The sequence below is a fragment of the Pleurodeles waltl genome, chromosome 6 (assembly GCF_031143425.1).
Source record: "Pleurodeles waltl isolate 20211129_DDA chromosome 6, aPleWal1.hap1.20221129, whole genome shotgun sequence".
Classification (NCBI taxonomy): Eukaryota; Metazoa; Chordata; class Amphibia; order Caudata; family Salamandridae; genus Pleurodeles; species Pleurodeles waltl.
In genome coordinates this window covers 604,533,604-604,552,532 of record NC_090445.1, presented here as the reverse complement: position 1 = coordinate 604,552,532, position 18,929 = coordinate 604,533,604, and the positions used below count along the sequence as shown (strand labels likewise).

Sequence of the window (18,929 nt, the reverse complement as noted above, 5' to 3'; positions counted from 1 at the left end):
TCATCCATATTTATTTGCAAGGTCTTGAATAGGCTCTCTATCAAGCTTCTCGGCTATCAAAGCAAATAATAATAATGTGTGGTAAAGCACCTTGATTTATCTTCCAAAAAATGCTCCTATCGTCCATATGATGCCATGGTACACAGAAGAAAGAGCATGAACTGTGTTTTTTTTTAGCTTTTGTTTTTTTGGTAACAGCACTAAAACATTGTGTGGTACATTACATCCCTCTTTATTTATCATGTGGTTATTTATTCACAGAGTGGTTTCATAGAACCATCCTGCTCTGTGACATGAGATAATTGTCTGCAACATGGGACTTCTTCAACAAGATGGGCCCACTTCTAGGGTGTGAAACGACTTCATTTATCTCTTTGGGAGGAACTGAATCCTGCTGTTAACGGATCCCCAAATGGAGGGTGAGGTACAGTGCAAAAACCTAAAGGACTATTTCATCTGATTTCCCCTTTGAAAACTTGATTTGTTGCTCACTGTCATATCTGATTAATTCATCCCCTGAAATTGTACTGTAGCATATGTATCTAGGTTTTACTTGTAGTTGCCTCTGCTTACTATGTGTCTCATTTATTTGACTTACCTATGCTTATTTGTTCTTACCTGGTTCATTCTCCACTTACTTATTGTTATTTAAATTAGTTAGTTCCACACAGTTACGTTAGTAGAACCTTTCTTCTGAGGTTCTAGATTCCTGGTTGTGGGCAGTTGCTGATTGACCTTCATCCTGTTCAGTAGTGTGTATGCCTGCCGTGGTTCCTTAATAAACCTCATTCTTGAAGAACGACTTAACCTCGTCTGCCAAGGATTTCTTCAGTGTTCCTTAGTGTATCATTCTACATATTTGGTACCAGGAGTGGGGCGATAGAAGATTTCAAGATACATTGCGTTTAAGGAAAAAACTACGGAGCAGTTTTATTTCGGAGCCTATACCTTCTCGAGGGATCCACCGACCGGCACACAGCCAAATATTCACACTGGTAACGTGCGCGCATCGCACTCCTTGTGTACTTTGCTGTTCAATTCCGGTGCTTACTTTTCCTTGTGCTGTTGAGACTTGTGGTGTTTCAAGTCACAGCGCGCTGTGTGTCTCGAGCTCTGACAGCCATCCCGTGCTGTGCTGAAGGAACTCAGGACGCGCGCTGTTATCGACGCAGTCGCCTAGGATACAGACGCGCTAGAGACGTTGTCGCCTAGGAAACTGACGCATGTGCGTACAGCTGCACTTTAAAAAAAAACACAAAAAAACATCGAGAGTCAAATTTTTACGGACGCGTATGTGCATTTCTACGCTTGCAAAAGAAGTCAAACCTGTCAAGTTACACGGACGCGTGTATGCATTTCTACGCTTCTGAAAGAAGTCAATCTGTCAAGTCGCACGCACCGTAATTAGTTTAAAAAAAAAACAAAAACGGACACAGTTTTTCCTCTACTTTTAATCAACCTTTTAATAGGAACATTGACATTTCATCAACGGGACAAATACATGTAATCTATATTTTCAAAAACTGTTTGTTATCTCTTCATGGCTTCTAGTAACCTGGTAGTACAACCTCCACCTTTTTTAGCCAAAACTGGTAAACCGGACATTAAGTGGAGGGAATGGATTAGAATTTTTGAAAATTACTTAGTGGCAATTGATGCCAATGACTTTTCTCCCTCAAGGAAGTTAGCCCTACTGTTTAATCACTTAGGTGTGGCCGGGCAGCGTGTTTTTGACAACCTGCCTATAATGTGTCCACCTGATGAAAGCGGTGGTGATAACGTAATGTGGAATGTTTATATTGAAGCACAAGAGAGGATTGGGAAGCAGTTCTCAGATGAGTACAATGTATTATTGGAGAGATTCAATTTTGCTATGCACAAGCAAGCTGTGGATGAGTCAGTGGATGAGTTTGTGGCTAATTTGCGTGTGTTAGCTGCGAGATGTGATTTTGGTGCTCAAGTCGACATGCATATTAGGTATCAGTTTGTGTTCCATTGTTATTAAAAAAAAAATTCAAGAACATTTGTTAGCATGTCGTAACCCTACTTTAGAGGAAACACTAGACATAGCTAAAGCTGTCGAGAGATCCATTGTTACCTCTAAAGTAGTGTCTGGACACATAGAAGGTCTGGGAGTCAATCAACTAGGAGACTCCGAGGTCAATTATAATAAGGAAAGAAACACAAAATTTAACAAGAGTATACCGCTGTGTTTCCGCTGTGGCTCATGCAATCACTTGGGAAACAACCAGTTGTGCCCAGCATTGGGCAAGAAATGCTTGAAATGTCAGAAACTTGGCCATTTTCAGGTTGTTTGCAGGCAGCCTAACCGTTTTTACAAACCCCACACTAGCAATAGTATGAGAGTGAGAGTTAGTAATGTGTACTCCAAAAGTGAACAGGCGGATGAAGGAGTGAATGACTGTACTACTAACTTTTCTAATGTTGTTCTAACAGTGGATGTTACCACAGTTAGGAGTATTAAGGGGCCTGTATGTCAGGCAGTCATTGATTCTGTTGAAATTTCGGTCATGGCTGATTCCGGTTCACCCATCACTATTATTGCAGAGATTACTTACCGCAGGTTCTGGCCCTCTTTTAAGGTTTTGATTGATGCTGATATTAGTCCCAAAGCCTTTGGGGACCATGACATTGAACTTTTAGGGTATTCTTCATCTACTTTATCTATTTTGGGTAGGAGCACAGTGACAAAAATTTATGTAGCAGTGGATGGCAGAGATATAATAGGGTGGAAAGATCTTGCGAAGCTAGGCATTATACTACGTCCTGGTTTTGACAATCCGATAGTCTTAGGAGAAATGCCCCTAGAAGTGTCAAAAATTAGCTTACCTGCTACCAACATCTCAGACTCTTTTACAATGAAATACCCTGAAGTGTTTGCTGATGAAATTGGTGTAGTGAAAGGTTTTGAACACTGCATCAGACTCAAGAATGGAGTTATTCCTGTGGCTCATAAAGTAAGACCCATTCCTATCACTGTAAAAGGGCAACTCAAAGATCTTTTGGATAAACTGGTTGTTGACGGTATTATAACCCCTACAGACTCTTCTGAATGGGTTTCGCCCATTGTTCTTACTAAAAAAAAAAATGGGGACTTGAGATTATGTGTGGACCTAAGATCACTTAATAAAAACATAATTGTTGATTGCCATCCTCTTCCTCGTATACAAGAGATGATTGCTAGTTTGGGCACTTCAAAATGTTTCTCCACCATTGACTTGCACTCTGCATATCATCAGATTGCTCTTGGTGTAGATTCTCAAGAACTTACTACTTTCGTGACTCCTTTTGGGGCATACAAGTATCTCAGACTTCCTTTCGGACTAGCCTCTGCAGCGAGCGTTTTCCAGAAATTAATGGATTCTTTATTTGGTGATTTTGACAGTGTATGTGCCTTTCAGGACGACATCTTAATCCACACTAAAGACATGGAAGAAGATTACATTTTGTTAGACAAAGTGTTTTCTATTCTCAGAGACTATGGTATCACAATTAAAAAGGAGAAATGTAAGTTTTTGGTCCAGAGGGTAGAGTACTTAGGTCATTCTATTTCTGCTGATGGCATTAAGCCTAAACAAGGAAACCTGGATGCCATCTCTAATGCGCCCTGCCCATCAAACAAAAATGAGCTTCGTTCATTTTTGGGCCTATGCGAATATTACTCTAGGTTCGTTGATGGTTATGCGATGATAGTACAACCCCTTAGAAATCTGTTGAAGAAGGGTAGTAAGTTTGAATGGGATGAACAAGTGATGGGGGCATTTAACGCCATTAAAAAACTCGTATTGTCTGCTCCGGCCTTGAAGCCATTTATCCCATCTGCTAAATCTTTTGTAGCGGTGGATGCTAGCATGAAGAGTTTGGGGGCGGTATTTGGCCAATGGGTGGGTGGTCGTGAACACACAATTGCATTTGCGTCGAGATCCCTCTCAGATACTGAAGTCAATTACAGCACCATTGAGAGAGAGGCCTTAGCCTGTGTCTGGGCAGTACATAAGTTTAAGACCTATATTTGGGGTATGGCCTGTACACTCTACACGGATCACAAGCCACTGGTATTTTTGATGGATGAGAATGGATTAGGTAAAGCCTCTTCAAGGTTGGTAAGACTGTTGTCCAAGTTACAAGAATTCAATCTAGAAGTGAAATATCTTCCTGGAGGGAATAATGTTAGGGCGGATTGCCTTTCTAGGTTGCCTTTACCTCTAACTGATACTGAACAGGAGGATACAGAGTGTGTGATTGGTGCGTTGGATGTAGTTTCAACTTCTGAAGGTTTATTTTCTGAGCAAGATTGGATTTCTGCGATGTCAAGAGATTCAGTTCTCTCAGAAGTGATGTTTCATATTATTCATGGTTGGCCCAAGAATCAGAAATTCTGCGGGGAACTCAACACTTATCGTCAGCTAGCTGCTGAGTTATCGAGTGAGAACGGTGTGTGCATGAGAGGTCCTCTCTACATTCCTCCCTTTGATTTAAGGCCCTTGCTTATAAAGGCTGCTCATGAAGGACACCTAGGCATATCAGCCACTTGCAGAAGGTTAAAAGAAAAATTCTGGTGGCCATGCCTGGATAAACAAGTGTCGGATTTTGTGGACCAGTGTACCTTTTGTGTGGTTTCTGACAAACATTGGAAGTGCCACGTTAAACCGTTGCATAATATTCCGTTTCCCAATGGTGCTTGGGAAAGTATTGCTGTAGATTTCTCTGGCCCTTTTACCATCCTGCCTAGAAACATGAGGTACATGATTGTTGCCATTGATTACTTTTCAAAATGGATATATTACGACTTTGTGGAACATACTGACACGGAATCTGTTATTTCATTTCTGTCATCTCTGTTTTACTTAGAAGGCCCACCGTCCAACATTGTTACTGACAATGGGGTTCAATTCATTTCCAGCAAGATAGAAAACTTCTTATTCAAGTACGATGTTAAACATTCATGTGTAGCTCTGTACAGTCCTTCTTCCAATGGACTGGTGGAGAGAGATAATCGTATTTTCAAAGAAGGGGTTCAAACGGCTGTTGCTACCAATTGCAATGTGAAAGAATTTTTAAATGAAAAATTGTGGGCTTATCTCAATACGCCACATTCCACTACAGGTTTTTCGCCCTTTGTGTTGCTCAGAGGGAGGGAATCTAGATCTAAGTTAACACCTTCATGGATGGCCCCCTCTCATAAGGACGTGAAGGTGGATGTTAAATAGTTGAAACAGAAAGTCTCTGAGAAACAATTCGTTCAAAAACGCGATTATGATTCTCGTAAAAATGTGAGTGAGGTGATTGTTAATGTGAATGACTGGGTCCTGATTAAGAAGCCTTGTAAAGTACCCAAGGGAGTTTCGGCATATTCCTTACCCGTAAAGGTTTTAAGAGTTTCTAAATCTGCTGTATTACTGGAAGGTAAGGGGTGGTGGAATAAAAACTCTATTATTCCAATTTCTACTTCACAAGCTGACATTTTCAAACAGGTCTATGCCGGACGTCAGGAGGAGACCAGTTCTAGTGCCACATTTATCGACCGACCTACCAATAGTGAAGACAAAATGTCGAACCTCACGCAAAGTAATTCCAGGGGTCAAGCAAGCATTCCATATCATCCGGAAAGAGTGGATGTTCCTGACCTTTCCTCGTCGATTGACCCAGCTTTATCATGTACACGCAGTCATAGGATTGTTAAACTCCCTTCGAAATACAATGATTATTGTTTATATTAGCGTATGTATTTTGAGCATATGTATCTAAGTTTTTGTTTTCTTTCGTTTTGGGGAGGAGGAAGATGATGTAGCATATGTATCTAGGTTTTACTTGTAGTTGCCTCTGCTTACTATGTGTCTCATTTATTTGACTTACCTATGCTTATTTGTTCTTACCTGGTTCATTCTCCACTTACTTATTGTTATTTAAATAAGTTAGTTCCACACCGTTACGTTAGTAGAATGTTTCTTCTGAGGTTCTGGATTCCTGGTTGTGGGCAGTTGCTGATTGACCTTCATCCTGTTCAGTCGTGTGTATGCCTGCCGTGGATCCTTAATAAACCTCTTTCTTGAAGAACGACTTAACCTCGTCTGCCAAGGATTTCTTCAGTGTTCCTTAGTGTATCATTCTACATGTACATCTCAGGATAGCACATGCTGAAAGACTGAGGTGCTGGCTGACAGTGGGGGTGGTGGGTTGGCTGTCAATTGGGTAGAGAGGCCACGCTACTCCCCCAACCTGGCTGGAAGCCCCTCTTTTATTGTATTGCCTACAACAATAGCCATAGTCTTACTTCTTCTCGGATCAGCCAATTAGAGGGGGGAAGAGGGGATTCAATTTACATGAAATATGATCAGTGCAACTTACATTGGTATTCACTTTGGCATGCATGACCGTTTAAGGTAAATGCACAATGTATATTATGCTTTGTGGATATGTAGACGCGACTAATCCCCTGTGACGGTATCCAGGTGCTGAGTATGGCCGGCCTGTTGGGAGGGAGATGTGCTCTTGCCTGGGATGCATATCAAAGGTGTTTGATGGGTTGGTAGAAGTTGAGGCGGTGGCTGATGTATGCTGGGCCGGTGTTGTAGAGAGCTTTGCAAGCATGGGTGAGTAGGATCCACTTGAAAATCCTGTGTAACATCCGCAGGATATGGAAGCATGATAAGGCGACAGCATTGATCTGTTTGCTCTTGAGAGGTTGGTGTCCAGGATGATCCCAGGGTTCTTAACATGGTCCATAGAAGTGGGCGGGGGCCAAGTTCAGAGGCCCGCCAACAGGCATCCCAGGGGGAGTGGTTGTTGCAGAAGATAAGGACTTCAGTTTTGTCTGTGTTGAGCTGTAGGCATTTGTTCTTCAACCAAGCAGCAACATTGGTCATGCAGTTGGCAAAGTTTGCTCTGGCTGTGCGGTTGTGTCGGTAAGGGAGAGGATGAGTTGTGTGCCATCAGCATATGACACTGATAATGTTGAAGTAAAGCAAATTGTACTGTAAAGCATACTGTACCGGATTGCCCCACTAATGGAATAACAATAAAATATCTGACCACAGTTTCAAAAAGTACCATGGCAGCAACACCAAAGAAAGTAAAACGCACACACATATTCTGGAAATAGGAAATATACCAGACACAACTGAAAATGTCAACCAAAAAGCATATTTTATTTAATCAAAAAGTAAGCACAACCCCCCTTCCATTACAAACTATATTGTCTTAGCAAACTGTGTAAAAATCATTTGGCAAAATTCATGTTCATGTTGTTTCCCCACATCTGACTAGAAAAAAGTGTATCACAAGTTTCAATTTCTATAAATATATCCGCTTCATCTTCAATGTACACGTGTAAAAATGAAATTAAAACATTATTTCAAACATTTTTGCAGTTTCACATAAATACAACACTTTTTGTACACTCAATGCAACACTGCAAGCGCTAACGATGGCAGCAGCTCTACCAATCTGTATTAACCAGTAGAGTGGTTTTAAAGACATTGCAAGTTCCTTCATGAATCACAATATGTGCTCTTCCTAAAGTGTATGATTGCTCTCTATTTCTGAGGTGGGGGAGGCAGGAATTAGAAAGAGAGAGAGGAATGGTCAACAGAGGTGCCACCTTTCTGACATTTACCTCAACAGCTCGGGTTCGTACCTCTCTATTTAGTTTAAAGGGCCCACCTATCACAATGCTGTATGTTGTGCTCACAGTGGGGAAAAACGTTTGCGTTGGCTAGTGAGTCAAATTGGGCAGGTAGTGTGTAAGGGGGATTAAAAACCTCAATATAATATTCTTGGTGTAGTTTAACCAGAAAGTGTCAACCCAATTAAGAGGTTGACCGAGAGAAGTAGAAGCCTGAGGGCCATATGTACGAACACATTTTCCCATAGACACAAAATGGGTAAAAGCCTTTGCTACATGTGGCCCTCAGCCCCTTTATTGGACCACAAAAGAGACTGAGAAAGAGCAACTTCTATCCACCAGGCACTCTCCCTCTTTGATTTTTTTTTTCCCAAAAAAATGCTCCTAGCGTCTATTTGATGTCATGTTACACTAAAGAAGCAGCACGAGATGTGCGTTTTTTAGATTCTGTTTTTGGTACCAGCACTAAAACATTGTGTGGTAGTTTGCATCCCTCTTTACTCATAATACGCTTCTTTATTCACAGTGTGCTTTTATAGAACCATCCTGCTCTGTGACTTTAGACACCTCTCTGCAAAGTGGGCCTTCTTTACCAAGATAACACCATCCCTGGGGAGTGGAACAACTTAATTTACCTCTTTTGGTGGAACTGAAAAGTCGTGCTACAACAGGATCCTCAAGGATGGAGGGTGATGCACAAAAAGTAAACAAACACTGCATATGATCCTCCTTTGAAAACTTGATTTGTTGCGGATTGTCACATCTGCTCTACTCGTACCCTGTAATTGTGCATCTCAGGATGGCATATACTAAAAGACTCACAGTCTCAAGGCTCATTATGAAAGGCTGAGCTAAATTCACACTTTTTGGCAGACTCTTGGGCACAACCCCTTATTTCGCAGGTACTTTTTCAAAATATACTCTGAGCCGAGCTAGGAAAAGAGAGCTAGCTAATTCAACATACACAGGATCCTGCATAAATAGGTAGAAATACACAATATGTACAGACAACACTCATGGGTGGGGGGTTATAGAGCTGAGCATTGTTGGTGGTCAAGATATGATGAGTAGGAGCAGTGGCCACTTAAATGAACTATACAAAAACAACACTAATTGGGAGCAGAGACATTAACATATCTATTATTTACTTTGCAGATGATAGTGCAACAGTAAAACAACTGGCTGTAGACTGAGGATCAGAGGGGTTCCAGTCTGGTTATCCGTGCCCGGGATCATGTAGCCCTTTACCGGAAGTCGGAAAGGACAATAATGTAAAACAATAATGTGTTGAAAGATATGACAGTATACACATACGTATTATTATAGATAATGTGTAACACAACGTCTGCATCCATATCTGGCTTACCATGCCCATGTCTCACCACATAAATCTATAGTTCAGTTTCTTCAGCCTTTTATCAACCGACCACTATGTTGCCACCAACATTTGTAAATGTTCTCAAGTGCCCATATCAGCAGCATTTATTTCATTGTATGTGAAGTAAAGGGACAATGTTTGAAGTCCAAGTAATTTCAGGAGATAAGGTTACCAAAATCCAATGGGAGTCCAAGTATCCAATATTAATTGTAGTTTAAATATGATTATCAGGTGTGGTACTCCTATTGTTTCAGCAACTGAAAACTAACATTAAAACTCTCAGAATGCACTGATATGTTAAATAAAAGACCGGGAACAGAACAATGGAGTTCCTGTGACATCTATTAGAACAGTGGTTCCCAACCTTTTGATTTCTGTGGACCCCCACTTTAACATTAATGGAACCTAGGGACCCCCACTGAATCATCATAGGAACCCGGGGACCCCCGTCTGAGTCATTCCTGGAAGCTGGGGTCCTAATTTGTCAATATTTGTTAATATTTTTTTAATTTTCTAAGCTCTTGCGGTCCCCCTGAGAAGGCTTCGCTGACCCCCAGGGGTCCCCGGACCACAGGTTGGGAACCACTGTATTAGAATACCTACCAGTTCTTCAATCAATATAAATACGAACCTGCACTGACACTGTAATCTTACACGTAACGTATAAGAGGTGGATGAAAAAACTAACACCAACTGAGAGTGATGGTAAAGAAAAAAAAGTTATTAAATAACAAAAGCAGTTATTTAACCATGCTTCAATAAAGTAATCAAAATGTACATAAGCTATTATTATGAAGCACAGCAGTGTTCAGTGATTTCTGAGGGATGTCTCAAATCCTGACGTCACGGCCAACATCTGGAAATTTAGATGAGGGACATTGTTGTTCCAAATGGGTAACGTTCACACAATTCCATTTAAAACAAAATGTCATAGGCTGTTTTCAAGAGGGTGAGAAAGCCTGGAAGATAACTAGCAAATACAATTTTAAGGTATCCAATAAGGGGTGATATCTACTGCTCACGTCACCAGATATCTTTGGTCTGATGGTGGCATGGATGAGACTTGGTAAGAAATTTAGACCCAGCCTTTAACACCTTTCCATTGTGTTAACCCTGACGAAAGCTTATTGTGAGGTAGTTTTGGAAAAAAATTAAGGAATTCAGTTATCAATAATTTTTATCAAATATGCATTTTTAAATTCAGCTATTTTCTTAACGACATTTATATCCCTAGTGCCTAAGAGACATTGATTATATTGGAGCATAAATGTGAAATTTCAATGAGGAGATGTGGCAAAAAAGCTAATTATGGAACACTGTGAATTTTGCAAAAGCAGGTTAAAAAACAATTTCAAAAGGTGGCTAAACTTTTAGGGGATGCCGAGTTAAGCCTGCTTCTTAAACAGAAGAAGACTCATCTTGGTGACACATGATACCACATTAGATAGCTCCATTGCAGTCAGACAAAATTTAGTCCTGAATTTGTCAAACATCAGAAACTGCACCTGAAGGTGATTCGGGTTATAAACTCAGGGTTATTATCACGTTCAAGATAATGATGCACAGATGCCACCCACCATTCAAGAGAGAGGAAGAGACCTTTAGGCAAGTCGAAGAATTCTTAAAATACCTAGAGTGTCTGAAAGGGCATTAGAGCTAGGGCAGTTATGTATCAGGAAAATCTGATGGACATATACATCTATACAGTTTTACCAACTGATTCTCTGCCCTGGTATGTTCTCAATATATGTGATCCAACCACCCACTAACCCACAAAGAGTGAGGGTAATAATGCTTTATATGGTAGGTTTGATCCTTTACTGTATACTGAAAAGAGGGACGGTTGAACAATACATCTCCCACAATACAGATTTTTTTTAAATAAAACATAGTTAAGCCACATGCTTGACAACTTGATTCTGTAAAATGCAAAAACCTCTCTAGAAGAACGTTGGGGAAGGAATCTGCTATATACTATGTAACATAATCAAGAGTGTTTTTATTTTCTATTTTAAAAAATGCTGCTGATATGGGCAAAAACAACAAGCTGAGATAATTATGAACAGTGGGTGAAAAATGAAAAACAATTTATATCAGAATATTCAAAAAGAACAACAAAGAAAAACAACAAATGTTCGGAATAGGCTAAAGAGGGAATGGTATACAAAAAAGTGCAGAGGCATAATGTAGAAGTATAGTATTTAAAATGGGAGGCATTTCCAACAAGAACAGGTTAATCAAAATATGTTTTTACTGTCAAGAGTATCATTTCATACAACATCTATAAATCGATACGTATCAAATGTTTGAGTAATTTTCAGTAGTTTGCTATGTCTTCCTCTGGACCATAGGGGATGTAGCCCCTTGTGTTTCAGGAACTATCTATTGAAGCAGACAGCTCAAACTGTTTGAGTATTTCAGGATTATTAAGGACATCTGCAAGCATTTTGGGTAGTCAGGTTGAACCGACATTTCTCGAGAAAGTGAGTATCATGTCCTCCTAGATCGGCAAGAAGGATAATGTGAACTGTTGTTGATTAATTGAAAGCCCCAAGGAGATAGAAGTTATGTATCACGCAAAACTTTAGACAATGAAGAGGTGTTTGTTTTCTTGAACTGTACTTGTAGAAATTGTCTGTAAATTTATGCCGCATGATTCCAGTCTAAATCATGGTCGATTTATTTTTGGATTAACCTAATTTATTGTACTTTCTGTTTTATATCGACTGTCCAGAACAACCTCAATCTGTTGTGTTGCAAATATTTGTGTCTTCCCTCATCAGCAGTATTGAAATTAAAATACAATTATTATTCTATTAAACTATACATTCGCGGGCTGATATGGGCTGAGTAAGACATTAAAAAGACCTTTTGGTGAGTGATGCCACAACCAAAATGTATGAGACAAAGAGATATTCCAGAACCCTTATTGTTGGTAATGTAAGATTGGGATGTGTACATGCTTTTTATGCTGGGTGGCCTGTTTCATTTATCTCATTCCCCATCTTCGTAAAAGAAAACAACTATCCTATTTACTCACTTTGTCCATTAAAAGATGGGTTGCATTAAATAAGACCAAATTATGAAGGAAACTTTTTGGTGGAAGAATTTTCTATTTCCCCTCATTTCAAAATTTATTGTCAAATATAATTTCACAATTATTTGACATGCCTTGCAATCTGAATTTTGTAATACTCACTTCGCGATATGAGTACATTTTAAAGCATTCATATATAAATCTGCATTCATATGACTATAAACATTCATTTATATAGCCTGACCACTGCCATGCCACTTAATATTATTACTGGTGGATATGTCCGAAGGTGCAAACCTAGCTATGTTATTCCCTGGTAAATACTCAAACTTGCAAAACTTAAGGCAAAAGTGCAGTAGATTTAGGTAAAAACCACACACCCACGTTTATAAACAATAATTTCTAATCCAGTCCTATGGGAAACATGAAAAAGAAGTGGCACTTACATTGTAATCATAGAAGCTGATTTATGTAAACTCAATATGTGATGGTAAGAAGTTATGAGATTTTATTGGCCGGGGCTAATTTAAGCAAAGGTATCATGCTTTATAATTCCTAGCCCACACTTGTTAGACTAAAAATACCTCTTCCTCACCATAAACTCCACATAGTCATACGCAGCACAAAGCGTGCTATATATTTTGAAGGTAATGTGTTACAAATCTGGGATGGGGACCCAATGATGGAGGTAGGCTTTTCAAGTTCAAGGTTTAGAAGAGTGGGATACTATCTCACTAGGGAGGTGGAGAAGGGACAGAAAGTGTCTGGCCTCACTGAAGTTGCAGCTCAAAGGGAGATAACATAAAATGTCATATCTGGCCTCGGTGAAGGAGAAAAGGACCTGTGTCTTTCAGGAACCCAGATGCTTACACAGAGTTCTTTTAGTGCGAACTAGATTCTCCAGTGCAAGTCGTCACCTACTTTGATCCCTGCATCCTACCTGTGTAGGGCAAGCTGGACATCCTACACATGAAGGAGCTCTAAGATTAGCATGTTAGCATGATCCTCAGTGGAAGCAGGAACAATTAACTTTAGCCATCAACTTACAAGAAACAGTATTGTTCAGCTTGTGGCATACAACTTCAGAAAGCGCTTGCTCCCTGTAGTTCGACCAAGAGGTTCAACATTATACTAATCTTAGAGGGTGATCAGGGCTAAATTAAAGGAGACACATGATATATATACACCTGTTAAAAAATAAAACCTTGAAGGCAACCTATTAAGCAATACGGGATTCATTTCTGAATACAATGACTATGTAAATAGGCACATATAAGTACTACAGTTGTAACCCCAAAGAAATAAGTATTCACACTAACTAATGACACAAAGGGCTACCACACAAACACTATTACAGGTTTAGCACTGAATAAATCATGGCCGATCCTGTCTCCTACTTTACCATACTCTATTCCTCATGTGAGCAGGAGGCCTCTGATTACTGTTTCCAATTCACTCAATGTCATCAGGACATTATGTTTGCAGTTCTGGTATTTCACTTAACAAACTAATGAAATTTGGAAGTTGTAGTCTTGCTAACTGGACCTACTCACTTTATAATATTACGTGCAACAGGAATGCAGAGCACCCAAAACATGGTGACCCGATGACACAAGTGCACAGTCACAAACAAAAGTCTGAGACTGGATTCCTGCTGCACAGCCTCAATTCAAACTAGATGCTATTACAAAAGCAACAATGACTTTTGGTTATGGTCTAAAGACAGTGTGAGGAAAATGTCAGTACAGGCACTTTTTGCAAAGCGAAAGTTCCACCTCTTGGAGGCGGCTGTAGCAACCAGTGCACAATGTTGAATTCTGTCAAGCCTTTCTGGAACAGTAGAGAGGCAGAGAAACAAATGAGGAATGTACGCCAAGCCTTCTCACATCCTACCTGTTTCTTCTACACCTCTTTACTGTTGCTAAGAGGATGGCCGTGTGCCACAGACTAGCAAATACTCATCATATCCACTTTAACCCACGTTCAAGCTAGATCAAGAAAGGAAACATTGTACGACTCCTTGGTAAAATGGATCTTTGTATTTGATAGATTCACTAGTGTTGCCATATTCGGTGTAAAAAATAAATAAGTACATCAAGAGGAAAAATCTCTGGTGAGAGGTTTGTCCATTAAGGCCACATAATACACTTTTCAAGCAGCAGACGTCGCTGCAGTGATGGAGCAAAATCCCTGCCAAAGTGGAATGATTGCTGCAGGGAAGGTGTTGAAGATTTGGCTGAATGTGAAGGGTGCTGCATGTTTCTGCAGCAAGGCTCTCTGCACGCATTTCCTAAGTATATGTTTTGGCGATGAAAGAAGTTCTTCAGAGATCCATGTCTGTAATTGCAGAGGAGCTCTTCAAGGGAACTGAATCAAAGCCATCTGATGTCCTCTGGAAAGAAAAGCCAATATACAGTCAATACTGATTGCCACGTTTCATTGAGATTCAGAACTTGAACTGCACAGAAAATAGTTAAAATCCCAATCTCGCTAAATCCAATAAATTATTAACTTAGTCATTTTGCATTTTCTGCGTAGAATCAAGCAATTAAAAAAAAGGTATTGTCATAAGATGCTTGAGGTTTGCAGAGCCTGGACATGGTAGACAGGGTAAATCGCTCAAAGCATCAGTTGTTGCTATTGCATCACTACCTACACGACCTTCATTACAAAATCTTGTGCAAGCCCAGAGAACCTGCAATGACAACAACACACATATGCTTTACAGAACTCCTCAAGATGGCCCAACTCTTTCCACACCTCAATTTTGAGTGTAACAGACTAGTATGTATAACTTTGAAAGTTCTCTCTTAAACTGAGCATCTACCTTTCTATGCATGAATAACGTGGATATTGGTGCTACTCCTCTAATTTTGGCAATATCCACTTGTTATCCTATTGCTTTCATCAGTAAGATCTGGGGATTTTGGGTCATATGTATGTCCATTTCATCTCGCAAGTCTACAATTGTGACTTTTTGCGACTCACAAAATGAAATGTACAAATGTGTCTCAGACACATTTAGAGACTCCCAATGGGGTAGCAAATATTCGTGAGGTAGGTCACAATTTGGGACCCCATTGGGAATGGCCACACTCACAGCAATGGTGGCCTGCTGGGGACAGCAGACCACCAGGTCAGTGACTGCTTTTAAATGAAGCACTTTTCTATTTTTTTAAATGCATTTCAAACAAAAAAATGAAAAGTTTTCTTTTCATTTTTTCAGAGTAGGCAATGGTCTGTAAAAATATTTACACTTCCATTCACAAAGGGAAAGGCCTCCCTCGGTACTTGAAGTTGGTGGTAACTGCAAATGTTTTGCGACCGCATTCCCGGTCACAAAATATTCCTACAAGCAAGTGTGATTAGGTATTAGGAAGGGACGCCCTAAACATGCCCTTCCTAATACCGAATCGCAAAAGCACAATGCAATTCAGTTAACAGTTACTGAGTCGCATTTTGCTTTGGTACAGAGAAAAAAAGCATTTGTCGCCGGAAAAATGCTTCGTACCACTGCCCATTTGTCCCAAAGGTTTAGTGCACCAAGTAATACTGGATGCAGTAGTATTGCGCATTATGTTATTCTCAGTTAGGGGTGTTACCAGCTCTACTGGGAATTATGGTCCAGTCGTAATGAGTATCTAGTAGTGATTGTATATGACTTGATTTATTTGCTGAAACTCTGAGCGACATCAGGCATAGGGTGGTTACCAGGTCACTAACTTTCCACCACAATTCACAAATCATTAATCAGTGCACAAGACATATTTTTCCAAGAGATACAATCCAAGATCAGAGCTCCTAGATTGTACTAATTTGTTACATGAAAGCCAATGGCTGGAAGCAGGGTTTCCTGTCACATGGGGACATTTTTTCACCCTTATCAGTAAAGCTGATTTGCAGCTTAGGGAAGGTAGAGCTGTGATATGCATAGGGAGCGGAGATATTTTCAGCTAACTGTTAGTTTCTACATATCCAAGATGTGCCCCACGTTGCATTTAGACTCAATTTGACATCCATTTTGGAAATATGGAAGAAAGTATTTTAAGATGCTCGGCTTCCACAACTGGCCTTGGTAATGCCAGCATAACTGTGCAAGGATTGGCAAAACCAATAAAGGCAGAAGTGTATGCTATGCAGTGGGTATGGAGTCAGAGACAGGGAAAGTGAGAGAGAGGTGAAGTAGGGTAGAGGCACCAAGCCACAGTAGGGCTCAGTGTTGGTGTTGGTGGGAGACAGCAATTGAGGCAGTGACAGAAGAGGGAACGGACGATCAGCTGGAGACCAGGGAGGGGTGAAAGAGAGAGGTGTAGAGGAGGGGAGAGAGAATGAGGGAAAGCACGTAAAAGAGAGAGAGAGAGAGGCAGGGCCCTAACCACTGGACCCTCATATTCCTGTTTTCTCCCCTCTAAATGAAACTGGCAGTAGGCAGGATTGCTGAGTTGAGAGATTGGTTTCCAAACAAAAATTTAGCTCATTGTAAAACCTCATTCAGCTCTAAAAGGGTTCAGCATGCAAGGTAAAATGAAAGACCAGCACTGCCCTGTGAGAAAAACTTCAAAACATTTTGGGGCACATTTTAAAGGAAAGAGGTGCAACGCTGCACCAAAATTGCCAGCGCTGCATCACTTCAGAAATGCAGGGATACGCCGTATTTACAAAAATTCACTGTGCACCCCTGTGTTTGTTCCTGCACATAAAAAATCTTTAATGGTGATTAGTTTTTTCTGTGTGTGCTGCAAAATGCAGCACACATAGAAGAAGCAAAAACGAGGAGAAATAAAAGTAATTTTCCATGTTGCGCCATGCGAATGCCACCCTGAGGGTGGCATTAGTTTTTGGCGCTGCCTCAAATTTACATTTCCTTGTAAATCTGGAGAGGTGTCAAAAAGCAATGGGTGTTGTGTGGGTACACCCAGAGCAACACCCATTGCACACCCCTCTGCCGCAGAAAACTGCTTCATGGGGCTCATATTTACAAGGCAGCGTTAAGGGGCTTAACTCGACATTGTAAATATGGCACTGGGCACAGCACTATTGAAGAGTCAGAAAAAGTGACATTCTGGTGGCGCTAGGAGCTTCCAAATATGACCTTTTGTTTACTTTCAGATGATGATGGAAACTGCTCCTGCATGATCATCTTTTAAATAGTGTGTGATGTGGGGGATAATCATAAGGGTGCATGAGTCACTACAATGGCTTCATTAGTAAAATGCAAATTTGCTTCCCTCATTTGCATGTGGGCATCACTTCGCTTCTGCGCTCAGACGCTAAATTGGACGTAGGTGCAGAGGCAAACAGGCCCTTAGGATGCACACTGACAGTGTGCAATGTTAGTGCTCCACCTGAGGTCAGCCTTCCTGAGGGAGAAAGTGGGTCTCATCAACCTGCAGAAACTCCCCGGAGAGCGATGCACTCACTCATTGCACCTGCCTGCAAGGGGGTTTCTGTCCTCTCTTTAAAGTTCATACGGGTGTTGATTGCTCTGTGAAACATGGTCAGACTTGTAAGCAGCCACTCCATCTTTCACTGAATGCTTTGCCCACAGGCCTACAGGGTGCACTGACCCAGTCGGTGCTAGTTGCAGTTTCTGAGAGATACCCCTGGCACAGACTGGACAGTGCACATATTCTGTAACCTGGGCCCAGATCTCTCATTCATCTTTGCTATCAGGGGTGTGTCATCCCATTAATATTTGAAGTGGATTTAGAATTGTAGGATTTAGGATTGTATAAAGGCACAGTGCCACATGATCACCAACTCTGACACAGGGACTCTGGCATGGAGGCACTGCCACTGGGACACAGACACAAGAACTTTGACCCAGCTTCACCACCACTGACATGGACAAAACAGCACCAGCAAATCACACGTCAACACCAGGACAAGTGCTTTAACACTGGGCCACTGCCACCTGTACACAGATAATGGAACACCAACACTGGTATGAGGATATTGGCTTGGGGACAGGAACACTGACAGAGGGCACAAACATTGATGCTGGGACATTGGTAGAAGGCAGTGAGACTGCAAGATTGGCACAGGGGCAGTAGGTACTGACACTGAAATACTGACACCCACACACACCACCAGGGAAGTGGCAGCACAGGGACACTAAAACCTGGGTACTGTCTGTGAGACACAACACTGGGGTAGTGATCTGTGGTGCTGTATGGGGAAACTCACACCATTGTATAGACATAAGGACACTGGCATGAGACAATGACACAGGTATTGAGGGATTGACAAGGACACTAATGTGGACACTGGGCACTGCAGCACTACCAAAGGCTACTGCCCAGTGGCCCTGCCTGGATACACAGACACTGGGACAAGAGCACACCTTACACAGAGGAAACTACTGGGAGATATTGACATTGAGATGCTGACACCGCGGCACTTACACTGTGACCTTGGAGATGTGGAAATAGGTGCACTCCCATTGATGCTAGAACACTAAAAAAGGGTAAACAAACCGAAGCCACATATGTACTAATGCTGGGGTCAATGGCCCAAGAACCATGAACACTAATGCTGAGACATTGTCACAACCACTCCAGCACTGAGACAGGGATATGACAACCCATGGATACTGACACTAAGGCCATGAAGTGACACTACACAAGGGTACTAGAACAGAAGCACTGGCACTGGGCTGCTGGCACAAGAAACCCAATACTAACACAAGGAAACCTGATCGTTTTAAGATCCTGGCCCGATACACATATGGAAGTTTCACAGACTTGGTAACAGAGACTGACATTGTCAAGGAGCAGCTGAGGGACTGGGCAAAGGAACCCTCCTTTCCCCCACAAATATGGAATTGTTCAGGCATCCCAGAAATCAGTCAGAGAAAATCCTGTCTGAAT

At 41.1% G+C, this 18,929-nt stretch overlaps 1 protein-coding gene and 1 long non-coding RNA gene across 2 annotated transcripts in view; one reads left to right on the top strand and one right to left on the bottom strand.

Annotated features, from left to right (window-relative positions):
* The window catches only part of LOC138300041 (uncharacterized), a 195,289-nt gene that overhangs the window by 37,671 nt on the left and 138,689 nt on the right, over positions 1-18,929 (top strand). The gene's annotated exons all lie outside the window — the stretch shown is intronic.
* ELAPOR1 (endosome-lysosome associated apoptosis and autophagy regulator 1) overlaps positions 7,151-18,929 on the bottom strand; it is a 344,279-nt gene continuing 332,500 nt past the window's right edge. The window contains exon 22 of the mRNA XM_069238875.1: positions 7,151-14,452. Within this exon, the coding sequence (XP_069094976.1) occupies positions 14,384-14,452 (69 nt within the window). The 3' untranslated portion in view covers positions 7,151-14,383. The remainder of the gene's footprint in view (positions 14,453-18,929) is intronic.